At 35.7% G+C, this 16,985-nt stretch overlaps 1 protein-coding gene across 1 annotated transcript; it reads right to left on the minus strand.

Annotated features, from left to right (window-relative positions):
* Positions 1-839: 839 nt before the first annotated feature.
* nkx2.4a (NK2 homeobox 4a) lies at positions 840-9,343 on the minus strand. Its single transcript, XM_088354162.1, has 2 exons — positions 8,831-9,343; positions 840-3,006 (listed from the first exon to the last, which is right to left on the minus strand). Exons 1-2 carry the CDS (start codon positions 9,189-9,191, stop codon positions 2,366-2,368), a joined length of 1,002 nt encoding a protein of 333 aa, XP_088210288.1. The 5' UTR covers positions 9,192-9,343; the 3' UTR covers positions 840-2,365.
* Positions 9,344-16,985: the final 7,642 nt, after the last annotated feature.

Consider the following 16,985-nt stretch of genomic DNA (forward strand, 5'->3'; position numbering starts at 1 on the left):
ATAAATGACTAGTACCAAAACTAATATTGATAATATCGTTGCGACTCAAGTAGGAGATGTAGTCTTCATCAAATTATATTTCTCCTAATACTGATATTTCTAAAAATAACCATTTTACAAACAATTTTAATTATAACTGCAAACAATCTAATCAGGCTCAGACAATAATAAGAAATCGTGCTGACAAAGTTCAAATGTGGACGTCTTAACAAGCTAAAACTTTAAACTCAACTATTAGTAACATTTTGAAGCGTTAAATGTAAACAGCCAAACATAAGAGTAACACTCATAAAGATTATAATAACAATAATAGTGATAATAATAATAATAAATCACAATTAGTCAGAAGCTTGCATATATGATTAAATGGTAGCTCAAAAATATAAATATGTAAATATCTATTGTTTACAAATGCACATAGTACGGGTTAAAACAATACATTTCAAAATGATTTATCAAATACTATGAATGTTTAATAATTATGAATGTTATTAATACGTTTATAGTGCACACGAGAGTGTGTGCTGATTCTATTTGGTGATTTAATTACAAACATGATATACATACAAATATATTAAACTTACGGAGCTTAGTCTTCGTTTTAGGTGTATAGTTAATACACATTTTTGTATTCTGAGGACCTATGTTACGATATATTATTTTCTTTGTTTCCCTTCAGGCTTGCAACATAAAAGGGAGCCCTCCAAAATGTCACCTGAACAATACTGGCTCTCTCATCGACCTTGCTTTTCTCCTCAATTTGGTCACGATCTCAAGCATATTCAAATTGCACTTCAAAAAACATCGCATAAAATAAAAAATAAAAACTTCCTCAGTAATCGCTCCCACAATTCAAGTTATTTATTCTTATTATTCACTCGGCTTGGAAACATACAGCAGCTCCATTCGATCGTTTTTTTTTTAACTTACAAAAGAATAAAGAAATAAAACATAAAAGTGGACTCAAATAACAATAATTATACATTCCAATGTATTCTCGTGTTAGCCAAATGTACAAAGGGGAATAATTCTAATTGAATACATTAGTTTACAATACGACAAAATTCCAGTTTGGCGATTTTTCTTGTATCCCCAAACGTGGACTAACATCAAAACATCATCGGGGAGGGCCCAAAAGATTACAAAAAGGTCCCAAAGCCTTCTTGATTGCTTTTCAAGGGCCAGCCATGTGCGTAATGTTCAAAAATAGACTCCCTGCTTTAGAGATGTCAAGAAAATATGCCCAGATCAGCTGCTTTGCTGTGCGTGCACGGGCCCCGGGGCACTCACTATTGAACCCATATCGTGTTTTTGTCGTCTTTTGCTTTAGTGATAGGAATTCTGGCTATTTTTTAACAGGTCTTTCAATAAATAGAGCCGGCTCCTTTGGCTCTTGAACTGTTCTTCAGATTTGTTTTGTTGCTTTACGCCACAATGTTATCAACCATTATGAACAATTATGCACGAAATTAGAAAGGAAGGGCGGTAATAAAGGCAAAAAAGGACGAACATTTTTTGTAATGTAATAAAAAATTAATAAACTGGCAAAAATAAGAGAAAAGCTAGGGATAAAGAAGCAAAAGAAAGGGAAAGGAGAAAAGAAAAGAAGGAAAATGAGCAAGAAATAACGAAGTTAGGAAAGAAGAAACAAAAGGAAACCCGAAATTAACGAAAAGGGAAAATAAAAACAGTAAAAAGCCAAGGAAAAAACAAAAAAGGACAAAGTAAAATTATAAATGAAAGAAAAGTAAGGAAAATTTTACGAAAAAACAAAAAAACAAAAGGAGCAATAATAAAGTAAAAATATAGGCACAAAAAAGGAATAAACAATGAAATAAGGAAGATGAAGGAAAGAAAAAGCAAAAAAAAAGTTAAAAGCTAAGGAGGGAAATGAATCAAGAGGAAAAAATAAATTAAAGAAAAAATCAAAAAGAGTCAGAAAATGACGTAAAACGCTAGAGGGAAAGAACACCAAAGGACAAAAAAACAAAAGGAAAACGAGAGAAAAAGAAAGAAAACAATTAACAAGCAGGGGAGAAAACAAAATATAAAGATAAACAAAATAAGAAAAAAAGAAAAGAAACAAGGGAAAAGGAAGTAAAAAGGGAAAGAAGAGAATAAAAATTGAAAGATACTAAAAAAAAGAGAATAAAATCTTAACATCAACAACACGAAACCCAAAAGGCGGAAAATGCATATTGACCAAGAGAAAAATCGTCTCCAAGGGAACCAGCTTTTGGTTGGTAGGGAGCCGGCTCTCGTCGTTCACCTAAAGAGCCGGTTCATTGAGTAGTTTTGTTTGCGAACGACACATCACTATTTTGTTCATCTCAATGTTGATTTAAAAGAAAAGCTCATTAGGGTTCTACCACGTTCTGCCGTAAAGGAGGTTAGAGCTGACCATGTTACTGGTGTAATCTACAGCAGAAGTGTCTATTTGGGCCATGCTGAGCTGACTGTGCAGCGAAGGGGGACTGGGCGACATCTCCTCAAGGTCCAAATCGTTCACCTGCTGCTGGTTCTGATGCGGACCCAGAACCACCCCGGCCCCGTTCTGCTGTTGGTTCTGTTGATTCTGCTGTTGGTTCTGCGTGGGCGTGCTGGAGGCGTTCTGGCACGGTTTTCCGTCCTTGACCAGAACCGGGACGGCTACGCGTCTCGGGGACTGAGCCTGTTGGCACATGGTTCCGTCCTGGTTCTGTTGCTGCTGCTGTTGTTGTTGCATCTGCTGCGCCGCTTTGTCCTTAGCCTGGCGCTTCATTTTGTAGCGATGGTTCTGGAACCAGATCTTGACCTGGGTAGGGGTCAGGTGGATCATGCTGGCCAGGTGTTCCCGTTCCGGTGCCGACAGGTACTTTTGTTGCTTGAATCTCCGTTCCAGCTCGTAGACTTGCGCTTGTGAGAAGAGGACCCTCCGCTTTCTTCTAGGTGCTGCGTGGAGGACCGGCATGGACTTGGAGGCATCACCCATCCCAGTCAGACCCCCCATGGCCGCCATGTTCATACCTGTGGAAGGCCCCATCAATTTAGATCAGGGGTTAGCAACCCAGAATGTTAAGAGAACCATATTGAACCAAAAAAGCATTCGCTTGGAGTCGCAAAATAAAGAAGCTTTATTTAAGGCTTATAGGGAAGGCAACAAATACTGTACTTTATTTATTAAACTTGAAATATCTATATTCATTAGAAAACATTAAGAATGTTTGTGTTCTGTTTTATCCTCCTACATAAGTGGTCCCCAATCTTCGGCCCGCCTCCACATTTGGTCTGAAACATGGAGCTTATAGGCACCTTTTTTTTTTGCCTTAGAGCTCAGAGTCTGGGTGTACTTTTTTGGAACCTGCACAGCACTTACTCTTACTACTTAGTCTACCAGTGGTAAGGCTTGGTGTTTCTCGACTAGTGGGTCGGGACCCAAAAGTGGGACATTTTCAGTGGGTTGTGTACCTCTGTCCTGAGTAAGTGAAAATTAATGCTAAAAAGAAAATGATAATATTGTATGAGTGTTTTGACATTAAACAACTACTTGAAGGTGCATTGAATGGTTTTAAAAAGTTATATTTCTAGCTTTTCCTACCAGTATATTGATCTGTACTATCCACATAATTAAGTAATTATTGTTTTTGGGTGCAAAGTCTTATTTTGGGTGCAAACTTCTTTTAGTATGTGGCTATTTAAAAGCAGTTTCAAGAGGTCACTTCTATTCGATGTAGGCTTATATGCAAGTATCTACGGTGTTTGAAGTCGTTTTGGTTTTGCTGGTCATTTTGTTTTTTGAAATAAATTAAATATATTGTACTATCTCTGATTTATAATTTGAACTCTCGTGGCGCTTACCATTGGACTAATTGTGGTGTAGATGACATATAAAAAGTGATTGGCTTTTATCTCGTAATGTCACTATCTTTAGTCATGGCACCAGAGACATTTAGTGCCTTTTCGCAAGTCATCTATACCATCTGTGGTCCAGTGCTCTGACAACTAATCTGATCTAGGAACTGTTAAGACAGAAAGGTAATGTTCCATGGATTTTTTACTGTGAAGAACTTTCCAAGTGATATTTGGTTATTATTTGTTGCATAAGTAGTGTTATTATGTATTATCGAACTTTTGTTCCGTGAAGAATACAATGCTTAGCAGGACAACGCTTTACACCAAAAAACAACAGCGACCAGAGGATGAAGGTGCTGTATCTGTATCCGGAAATCTCTCCTGGTCCTGTTGTCCATGGAAACCAAAACTATCTGTTTCAGGCCGGGGAGAGGCCTGGGGAGGAATGGGTGCCACCAGCCTCTACTTGTCCAAGACACCCCATAGGAAGGAATGCCCCGACCCTGGCGTTTCAGGGATCCATAAACCTTCTGATGCAAATTGACCCTGGCCCATCATCAGAGAAGGGAAAAGTTATGTGGCCCTCACAGGAAAATGTTTGGGGACACCTGTTCTACATGAACCATATAATTTTCCATTATCAAACGTTTTTTATAAAGCACCAAGGAGCTTCAAGTGGCCGCCAAAGAACGGCCTCATCTGGACTCCCGATCTAGATACTTGAACATATGCATCCATCGTACCAATCATTTTATACATTTTCCCCTTATTGTATAAGTTTTTTGATCAGAGGCAGTTTGAAGCCCTGATGAGGCTTTAATAAGAAAGTTAAAGGGACAGTGTGTATTATTTGACCATTGGAACTTGTATTATTCTATCACGCAACTAAAAACGAGTGCTAAAAATCAAGAGTAAGAATGAAAAATACGGATACAAGGTGACTATAAAGCATAATTTTCTTCGATTTTTTTGCACATCCTTTTGTCATGTTTTTGTATATTTTGGGACACGTAGCGGCAAGAGGCTTATTTCATGTTAAATAAGTTTCTTTACCTACGAGTATATGGTGTTATCTCATCTCATCTCTCATTAGCCGTACCGCTTATCCTCATTAGGGTCGCGGGGGTGCTGGAGCCCATCCCAGCAATCATCGGGCAGTGGGCAGGGGACACCCTGAACTGGTTGCCAGCCAATCGCAGGGCACACGGGGACAGACAACTCACTCGCTCATTCACACCTAGGGACAATTTGGACCGGCCAATTCACCTGAAATGCATGTTTTTGGAATGTGGGAGGAAACCGGAGTGCCCGGAGAAAACTCACGCAAGCATGGGGAGAACATACAAACTCCGCACAGGAAGTCTGGAGCTGGATTTGAACCCACGACAGGTTCCCATGACATTAACTGTGCTGCACAACCGCTAACCACTGCGCCGCCGTGCTGCCTTATATGGTGTTATACAATATCTAATTTCTTTTTTTTGCAATCATTGAAATTAATATATTTTTTTTAAATGAATGACATTTCTACTACTAGAAGGCAGTGAATGATACACACTGACCCTTTAAGTACAGCCCTAGTGGATTATGCAATAATGTATTACTGATTAACTGATTTATTTTCAAATTAGTTCAGAGCGTTTGTTTATTGTTTGCCATTAACTCATTGCTTCAAGATTTAAGATCGATTTTTAATAAGACTTAATATAAATATGTATAAATATGTATATATTATTTTTTAAACTCAGTTTTTGACCGATCTCGTTCAGCTCCAATCCGGATTGTCTCGGTCATTAGAAGATTACGTCATAGTAGATCGCTAATATTTGTATTTCTCATGTATTTATTCATTTTAAGCATCTCCTAACAAATATCACATCAAAAATGAAAGTTGAAAAGAAAGAGGGGTGAGACGTTAATGCCAGAGGCTTATAAGACACCAGTCCCCAAGATGACTTAGTTCAGACACTTCTTCTATCAATCATTTAAACAATTAATCATATTTTTTTATATTGCAGTTAGTAAATAGGTTCTGCAGTGTGTTTGCAAGGTTTATTATCGCTTAATGAAGGGAGTTGCAATTTTTAATAAGGGGGGCAATCGGCCAAAGTTTACAGGTATGATACACTTAAATAAGGATTCTTATTGGCTAATAGCTATTAAGTGTTTTATTTTGGTCAACAGTTACTAAATCATATCAAATCAAATTTGATCTAATCATAATCATTAAATGCAAATTAAATAAGGCTCTTGTAAACTCCATGAAAACCTTTGGAAAACTATATGTGATAAATCAATTTGGCCATATAAGTGCGTTTCATCAACATAAACTCTGCCTCGCGCTAGTGTTCACTACACGATTAAATATAGTCAAATTGAATGTAATTTGTATCAAAATTAGACAAATTACATTTATCAAATTAATTTGTATCGTTTAGAATCCATGCACAACTTAATGTTTTTGTCGTCTACCCACTTTAAAATATACTTGCGCAAAACGACCCAAAAGGTTCAGTTGAAATCGGGTTTGTTAGATTTATTTATTTTTAACAACTATGTAGTCGTTATTTTACACACCTCTGTATTTGTTGGATACTATTAATAAATGTCACTAGTTGTTCTCATTAATATTAAGATGCATTTAGAAACGGGTTTTTATTGGACTGTTGTTATGATTCACTGTTTTTCAATGTACGATTCTTACTGGCCTGGGGAGGGATGGGCCCCACCAGGCTGTACTTGCCCAAGACAATTGACAGGAAATGGTGCCCCTACAACCCTAGTGGTAAAGAATACAACCACCCACCTACCCACTTTTATCACAAGTTCAAACAATTTCGAAGAACTATGTTGAAAATATTTTAAACTATTTAAAGTTTTTATTACGTGTTTAACCTGGAGTGCCATATCTAATCTTGTTGCATACAAATTTTTACTATACGTTGCCAATGGCAATAGAGACAATCCAACTCAATACCCGAAGACACCAAAAATAAGAATTTTATTTTATCAATTCATTACAGGACGTAAACTAACTTAAATGTTTTAGAAGAATACATATCTAAGAAAAAATACATAGGACTATGATTGTTTATATTTTTTTAAAAACAAATACTTTAATTTCTAAAATGTGCTCAGTAATATTAAAGTGTATTTTGAAAGCCATAATCGACAACACAAAAGTTGGGAATTTTATTTATTCAAAAAATATTATGACGTTTTAGAGGAATAACCCGTCCAAGAAAAATATTGATATAAAAATGATTTTCCATTTTTAAATAGCCAATACTTTAATTTATAAAATGTTCTCAGTATTATATAGTTGTATTAAAAATAAAAATAAAAAACTTTGAAAATTGTATTTTATTAATTTATAAAGGGACGTCAAATAATTTAAATAATTTAGAGGAATAACTCATTTAATAAAAAAAATGGGAATAGGACTGTTAATTTTGAAATAACAAATGAAAAAAATGTCTCTTTAATATTAATATTAATATTAATCGGCAACACCAAGGTTGATCAATTTATAATAAGACGCAAATAATCTTTTAAGGAAACAATTGTCTTTTAGAAAAGGAATAGCAATGTGATTGTTTATTTCAAAATAACAAATAATTTGATTTCTAAAATATTATTTTGGGGATATTTTGATACATATATAAACACATATTAAATAATAAAATATTATTAATTTCCAAATGTTACTTTTAAAAATTATAATTACATCATTAGTAAAGTGGTACATTTTGTTTTTATAGCGTTCATTGTACAGTAATAAATATACAAATTTATAGTAAATTATATGACAGTTTAAATAAAAATACTGGAAACAAATTCGATAGTAAAACGCCCAAACTTTTAATAAATGCTAATTATGAAAGCTGTAAATTATAATATTAACCGCATTTAGTTAAAATATGTTTTAAAAACAGGAAATGTTGACATTTGTGATTTCAAAAATATTTTGGGTAAAAAGAATGGTGAACAAAAAAGCTCTAACAATTTGCAAATGCTAATTACAACGACTGTAAATTGCGATATCGAGTGGATTTTTTTACAATGTGTTTTGATCACGCATACTAAAACTGTTTTATTATTTTCTATGTATTAATGTATTTATTATTGTACAAAGAACGCTTTACAAAACTTTAAAAGTTTTCAATCAGAAATATCAACATTTCCTTTTCCAAAGTCAAGTTTTAAATATGTTAACAATTAAACTCACACGATAAATGTACCTAAAACGATTAAAAATGTTAAAGAAACTGCAAAAAGCAATTATATTTGTTGTGTGATTCCAAATTTATTTTACTAATTCTAGTAAGGACAAGGGGATATGTTGTCATTACTGATTGCAAAGAAAACTTAAAATCCAGAGCGTATCCAAAGCTAATCATGAAGACGGTAAATCCTCATAATAAGTAAATTTGTTGTGAGATTCCCATTGTTTTACTTATTCGATTCAGGAAGAGGGATATGTTGACATTTCTGTTTAAAAGGGTTTTAAGTTTCTAACGCTTACTTTGTACTGTAAAACATAGATACATATGGTAGATAACATTTTGGGATACATGCTTAAAATAAAAACACTGGAAACCACTTGAAAAAATAAAAACACCTAAATGAACGTAAAATGTTAATTAAGAAACGGACATTTTAATTATAATTGTCGTGCGATTACCATTGCGTTGCCTCTTTGATTAAGGAAGAGGAAGGAGCCTAAAATTTCTAAATGGGAAAAAACTTTTGAAATCTAAAGTATTCCTTGTGATAATAAAAGGAATAACGAAAAAAAGCCTTGCGATACGATTGCTCTTTTTGGTGTCCTAGGAATCCAATAATAAATAATATAAGTGTAATTATAAACACGTAGCCCCATTTGAGGTTTTGTCATCTTGTTTACGATTTTGTAAAGAAGAGGAGGGAAAAAAATCCTGAAACGTAGACTGAAAAGCGGCTGGCGATCGCGATGTTGCACGCGCTCTTACGCACTTACTGGTAGAGTATCTTGGATCAGGATTTGCACCGTACCATCCGGTAGCGGCCGCAGCTGCTGCGCTGGTCCTCATGCTCTCCTGGTAGGAGGGCAGCTCCCCCATGTTGGCCAGGCCCCCATTGCAGTAGCCCCCCATGGCACCGTGCGAAAACTGGGACACAGAATGAGGCATGTGGTAGGCGGCAGCGTTGTGGCTAACTGCATGCTGTTGCATGGCGCCCTGGGACACTTGCGGCTGGCGGTAGGCGTTGAGGCTGCCCGCGCCGCCGTCCATGCCGCCGAACTTCTTGTAGGTCTCCTCGATTGGACTCAGAATGTCAGTGACGGAAAAAGGCGTTGTGTGCTTGGGGCTCAACGACATGGTTCGGAAAGCGGCTCGATTTGGGGCTTGTCGGAGCAGATCAAGCGCGTTCGTTCTTTGGATCGGGCTCGCGCCTTGTTGGCTGTCGACGTAAGAGAGGGTTTGGAGTGCGCCTGAGATCCTATTGATCGCCTTGGAGGAGGAGGCGAGCCCAGGGCGCTCTTAGCCCGGGTTTATTGGAGCCAGGAGCCAGGTTTATGACAAACACCGTGGAGGGGCGGAGCCACAAGCCTCTCTGAGCCAAACAATGCTCGTTGACATTTTTACGCACGAGGGGCGAAGCCTAAACAAACTTGATGACGACCACCAAACAAAAACAACAACAAAAATGTTTCTTGGGGGGGGGGGGGGGGGGGGCTTCTGGGGGGGGGGTTGCTGAAAAGCAGCTGGTGGTTTGCTTCAAAAACAACTTGAGGGGTATTATGGAGTAACGTGGACAATTTTACGCACAGGTGGACGACCCCAAAACAACTTGGCACAGACTACAAAATAACAACAACAACAACACCAACAACAATGTTAGATATATTGGGTGGGGTTTAACTAAAAAGCAGCAGGTGGTTTTCTTCAAAACCAATTTGAGGCGCATTGCGGGGTAACGTGGACAATTTTACGCACAAGTGGACGAAGTCTAAAGAAACTTGACGCAGACCACCAAATAACAACAACAAAATACATGTTAGATATTAGTTATTTGGGGGGCAGCTAAAAAGCAGCAGTAGTTTGCTTCAAAGCCAATTTGGGGCGCTTTATAGAGAAATGAAGCGGTGCATATAATGAATAGATATGGAGAAATGTGAACAAGTTTACGCACAAGGGGTTGAAGCCTATAAACAAACTTGACGCAGACTACCAAACAATTACAACAACAATAATAATGTTGGATTCTTTTATTTTTTGTGGCACCTAAAATGTAGCTGGTGTTTTGCTTCAAAACAAACTTGTGGCGCATTATGGAGAAACGTGGACGTATGCGCACGAGGCTGCGAAGCCTAAACAAACTTGACACAGACCAACGAACCACAACAACAATAATACTGTTTTTTTCCGTCCAATTAAAGCATCAGGTGGGTTTCTTTAAAACCAACCTATAGAGCACGATGCAGGATAATTTTAAAGAAAGTTGTGCAGGGATTTTCATTTTTGGGGGATAAATAAGCAGAAGTAAATTGTGCTAATAGCTCAAATGTTGAAGAGCCACAAAAGTAAGAAAACAAATATTTTTTGCAATGTACAACTTAACCATGTTGTGTTTTCCAACCCAATTGAAATCAGCATGTATTACACTTTTACTCATGGTACCACCTAATAATAAACTTTTGTTCAATTTCTCAAATGCCTAACGAATACAGACTCCAAAATTGGACGGTAAGACACACTTTTATTGTTATTTTGATAATGATTCCAGGGTAGTATTGATATTATCATCATGAGCATTATTCTTATTCATCTTCATGAGAAAATATTTTTCATCCACAAAGAAAAAAAAATATTTATGCCCACATTTATTCCTCCAGGTGAGTCACAGAAATATTTGAAAACTAGAATGGTTGTGCACAATTTGAGCATCACCCGCATTGGGATCCAAAACCATTTTGGGGTGTCATTTGTCTTTTTCGCTATTTTCGCTATTTTCGCTATTGGAATATGAGGATGGAAAACCCAAAGAGTAAGCCTGAGTCCAGATGGAGACTAAAATCCTGAAATTGAGTTTACATTCAATGTAGGTCCTGGGAGATGGTAATGTCTTTCTGGGGAAAATGCTGAATCAACAAAACCAAAATTGTTACGTGCCTCCATGGCAAAAGCCTACTATTGACATTGCCTAAACAAACTTGACGACGACCACCAAACAACAACAACAACAAAAATGTTGGGGTATGTTTAGGATCATTATTATTATTTTGCAGCTTTAGCACCGGGTGGTTTGCTTCAAAACCAACTTTGTGCACACTATGGGCAAACGTAAAGAAAGTGACGCAGCAAGTTTCTGAAAATGTTTTTGATGAATAAGCAGAAATCATTTGTGACATTAGTTCAAATGTTGAGCCACAATAGCAAAACAAAACCTAATTTTCTGTGCATGTCAATTAAGACATGTTTTATTAAGAAGCCCTTTTCAGGACACCCAAGGTCTTCGTACACTAATTATAAAATAGTCAAAGTTAAAAATGAAACAAAAGTACAGTAAGTATGTAATTTCTTGAAACAATCAGTATGTTTTACATCATTACTCGTGGTTTCACTCAAGAATAAACTACATAATTTGCACTTTCTCACTGAAAAACCTCAAAAAAAAAAACAGGATCCATGAATAGTACTGTAAAATATAGCCATAACAGACCACTTTTATTATTATTTTGATAATCAGAACGGGGATTATATTGTTATTGTTAATGTTGTTGTTATTGTTATTAATATTATTTTTATTATTATTTTTTCTTATTATTAGTTTGATTCTATTTTTATCCTCAAAACACTTTTTTTTTAAAGAAAACAAATATTCCCCCCACTGTTTTCCTCCAATAGTGACTAATAGAAATATTTCGAGAAATTGAACATAAACTTGATAACAAAATAAATACATAGTAGATTAAGTTTTTATCTATTTCTGGGCAATTTAGGTCCTTTTTACTCCTTCTTTGTGTGGAGGAACAGCAAAGGGAGCGAAAAAGATGTAGTGGAAAACTCATGCTGGGACGAGTTTTAAACTCCGAGTTAAAGCTGCCTTGAAGGTTTTAGTCTGAGTTAAAGTCGGTGAAATTTTGAGTTGAGTTGAAACAGCTTCAAAGTAGAAATAATAATTTTAAGAATAAATTATATTTTATATTAACATATATTATATCAATATATTATTATTTAATTTTTAAACTAGTAAAATATTTGTATTTTGTATTTATTAATATTTTATTATAGTACAATATTTACCTTTGATTATTATAACATTATTAATATTATTATCTTTAATTGTTTGTGCATTTTGAGTGGTGGAGTATTTCCAATTGGGTTACAGAAAAATAAATTTTGGGCACTTTAACCCATTTTATTCTGGGCTGTTTGAACAAGAAATCATATTTTGGAGTCGTTCCAAACAAAAAGACTTTTGGTTTCGTGTGTTTAGTATAAACCATTTTTTAATTTTTAACAAAATACAGAATATATTTTTTGCAAAATATTTTTGTATAGAAAACTGAAACATGATTGTTTTTTTTAGTCTTTTTTTCCTTCTTTTTGTCAGCATAATAACTCAGAATGTTGGGTCAAATAAACACATGCATTGGTTTGGTTCGTTGATGATACAACCTTGGCTTTTCCTGGAACCAACTGTGTTTGGAGTGAAAGAGAGACACTCAATATCTAAACTTGATGTTAATCAAAAGTGCACCTTTGTTTATTTGTGGCTTTTTATCTGGGCACAGTACAACAAAAAAACAGAAAAATCAAAACCAAATATTCTCAGAAAAGGAGATGTATACAATGATATCATATACTTAAAATGTGCATAACGGGAGTGAGCTGAAGCTGACAACTCCTTATCACACTTCAATTTTTTTCTTGCAGGACCAATATATTCAAATCAAAACAGAGAAAAAAAAAATATTTTCCACAAAGAGTAAATCATAAAAAAATGACATTTCAGACCTGCAAGTATGCCGCTCATGACTCATATAATATAAAATACCCCTCAAACCTCTTGATATATCACATTTCTACATTACAGGTATTGCTGTTTTGATAATGCCAAGCTTAGACAAAATCAATCCGTCTTGAATTGGAATTTCTTAGATTGTGCAGGTGCATTTACTTCAAAAACACACCTTGCAAACTTGCGTTATTACGACTTTATACGACTCCAATGAAGCTTTTCAGACTTAATACCATTGGGAGACGGCATAATCCTGGAACCCTCCAGCCTGCACGTCCAGAATGCATTGAAAACCCTTTTTTTGTGGGCCTCTTGACCTGACGTTGTAATCTCTCTGCAAACTGGCAGGCGCCAGGGGAGGAATCACAGAAATTGGGAAAGAAAGGGAGAAGGGTCATAGCAGCTACACCGAACATCACGGATTCCAATCATTTAGTGCATCTTTCATATAACATGATCTTGTAATTTGCAGCGACAATGGATGCAAGTGCGTCATTTTCGAGCAGGCATGCATTCAGGCGTTAATGCAATTTAACGTGCAGGCAGAGCGGCTAAAGGAGCAAGCCAGCCTCATTGAACAAATGAAGAAGTGTCATGGTCAGCCATCAATTAAGGCGCCGAGTGAAGAAACGCCAAAACAATCTCCGGTTAGCAACCTGCAGACGAATTTCCTCCTCGGATATGGCATCAAGTGTTTGGATTTTACTCTGCGTGGTGGGGGAGGAAGGAACACACTAAGACACACAAATACACAAATGCATACACACGCTTTGTTATATTACAACAGACGGAGTTGTCAGAAACGAATGAAGAGGAACAAAAAAAAATAATCCGAGAAGTAAATTGATTGTGGGGTTGACGAAAAAATCTTACTGTGTTCCTGGAGAAGAAGAAAGCCAGACCCTTGTCTAAAAACTCGAACATTATGCAAATGAGGTGAAAGCTCTCAACCTTGTGGATTACCGAGTCAGAGAGCAGGACCCGGTCGTGCAGACCCTCCACATTAGGACCCCAACAAATTACTCGCTCGGCTGTATGCGAAATGCATCTCTGTGCGATTCTTCGTTTCATTTTCTTCTTAACGTGAAGTTCTTGTTATTTTGCGCCATTGTGCGTTGTCAGGACGAGCGATAGGAACCGTCAGAAGGCCCTTTCAAGGTTGGTCGAGAATTCTGTATCCTACAATGTAAAATATTGCGTTTCCGTTATTTGGAGGCCTCCTTATATACACGTGTTCTTTTCAACTATGCAAATGCAGCTTATAATATTTCAAAAGACATTACAGTCTAAGAAATTTCCTCTTTAGCATTTTTGTGTGCAGCCATTTTCCATTTTTTTCATCAAAAAATAAGGCATACACATTAATATAACAATTCGCACAATCTTCATTATGTCTTTCCTCAGATTCACGTTCAGATTCGGAATATTTATTGTCATTGTCAAGGACCAACGAAACTTCGTTTGGAGCATCCATTCCTCCAACAGTTAAAAGAACATACACAATGCACAGAATAACTATTCGGAATAAAAATTCACAACACCCACGACCCATAAATAAACATTAAAAGTGCGGACATTATACTACAAAATCGTATCAGCAGCACCAATTTTGTTAACGTGGTAAACCTGCAAATTATGATATGTTTGTTTTATATGTTCACCTAAAAAACGATTTTTGAATTAGAAAATTTAAAAAAAAGGAATATTAACAAATATAATTCTTTGTTTATATTTCGAATTATTTTTTATTAAATGACCCCGCTTGGCCGCTTGGATTTACCTAAATACAATGTTGTTAAATCAATCCGATTCTATGGACGTGAAAAGTTTTACTTGGACGCTTTAAGAGTCGAGGTCTCGACCTGCAACCTTAGACATAAATAGCCGTACGGCAAAATACATCAGAAAGATCTTTTCCCCCGTTCCTGTTAAGGTGTTATTAAACTAAAACCCTCAGATGACCCGGACCTTATTTTTACTTCCTCATTAATTTGCATCTAATAGCTAAGGTTTCAAATAGTTTTAGTTTTTCTTCATGAGCTTGTGTTTTTATATATCATATTCACTTGTGTGCAAGGATGTATTTATATAAGATGTGCCATAATCTGAAATTATTACCGTGCTTCTCTGTTTGGGCAATAACAACCCGCAAAAGGTAAACATTTCGAGAACAAATGAGCGCTTTATTGTATTTGAGGGTATTAAAAATTGTGCAGAAGCATTCTCTTTATACATTTTGTTATGTCAAACCCGATGTAATTTTTTTACCCGGAAAAAATAGAATTCCTGATGCAAAAATAATGAAGAAATGAATGCAATAAAATAAAAATCTTAACGCTGTCATTAAAACGAAAAACAAAATGTCATTTTCATAAGAAATTCCATTTCGTACTCAAACTCCCTATGTGCACTTCGCCTTATTTAGCTCAAATGCTTCCTCTCCTTTTAGAAAAAAAAGAAACAAAAAAGGGAAAAAAGCGGGCAGGTGCATATCATTCATGCAGGCCTACTTGAAACAGTTCTGTCCCTTCGCTAAGTAGGTTAAAGGTCCTCCCAAGTGGACCAAGTATACGACAGACCTCTTCAAGACTTTATTCATCTGCAGGAGTTTTCATTCTTTCACAATTAATGTGGCTCGATGGAAGAAATGATGCTAATAGGGTCCATCCCAAAAAAAAGGAACGTAAGGATGCTGTTGCTGCAAAATTATACCATAGAAGTGAATTTTAAATTTTAGTGAAGGGATTAGTGAGCCCACTGTTGGTGTTCATTTACCTTCGAGATGAGAAAAAAAGAAAAGAATTTAAGTGAGAAAAAAACTTCACTGATTACAAAACAGAATGTATAGGCGCCGCAAAAGATGGTAAAATTAAAATTACAGGTAAGGGTTGTATACTGCATATTTCTAAACTGTGCACTTAAACATCGATAAAGGAGATAAAAACGGCAAAATTGAAGCACATCCTAGCTTCTTTCGTGTCTGATGTCAGGCTGTGCGCAAACAGAAGTGGCAAATAGTATGGAATACACATTTTTCTCAGGAAAATAATGAGCTTTAAAATACGGACAAATGTATTTGTATGCAGTTGAATTTACGTACAAACACGATTGGATGCATTTACATATATCGTCCTTACATTTATATGCACTGCGCATGTCAGTAAATGCTAAATATTTAGCACCTTCCCCCATACTGCCAAAATGCATTTGCATTCACTAGTAAACAAACGTCCAAAAGTAATTATTTGGACTGCAAACGGTTAAGAAAAACATGGTTTGATCGTTGATTTTTATTCATTTCTTTTGGGTTTTTTTTTCTTCTTCGTTAATTCAACATTATTACACCGTGAAAGGGACAGTGTGTGTAATAAAGTGACTTGGAGCGTAAAGAAAAAAAAAACGTAATTTTATTAAAAAAACAGTACTGATTTAACTAATAAGCAATAATATATGAACTATCATATACACGTGCATTTTTTCATAGGTTGAAAAATTTACATTCATTATACAAAACAAGAGCATAGCTGCCTGCTATCTTGCTTATACGGGTTGCCAAAATTAAAAAAAAAAGAAACCTTACTAAAGGCTGGGCAAAAATATGAGAAGAAAAAGGTTTCGGTTTGTTCACTTAGAGTCATTTTGCACCCATTTTCAGTGTCACTAAACGTTATGCTGGCATTTAGGGTTCAAATAAGACCCACTGCCCTTTGAGCAATACTGCTTGTAGCATTTACCTACAGGTTTGTTTAAACATACTGACACATATTTCTAACTGTAACCTTAATCTTAGATATTACTTTTGAACTATGTTGATTTTTTTCTATTAAAGTTAAATTTGATCACTTAAAATGTAACTCTATGCTTGATCGACTTTATGTTAATTCAAAAGATTTAAAGTTGAACTCTGCGTCAAATAACAATACACTAACGCTGGCTCACTTGAGACAGTAGTTTTTGGCCCTCATCCTCATCCCAAAAGTACAAAATAACCAACTTGTTCCACTAATTACGTTGATTTAATCGAAGTTCAGTTGCACAAAACGAAACGAAACGAATCGAAACGAGACGAGAAAAAAAGCAAAACAGAAAAAAACCCAAAACAAAAAAAAACAAAAAACAAAAAAAAACAAGACAAGACTCGACACGAC

Source organism: Urocampus carinirostris, chromosome 15 (genome assembly GCF_059441175.1).
Source record: "Urocampus carinirostris isolate Australia breed hairy pipefish chromosome 15, RoL_Ucar_1.0, whole genome shotgun sequence".
Taxonomy (NCBI): domain Eukaryota; kingdom Metazoa; phylum Chordata; class Actinopteri; order Syngnathiformes; family Syngnathidae; genus Urocampus; species Urocampus carinirostris.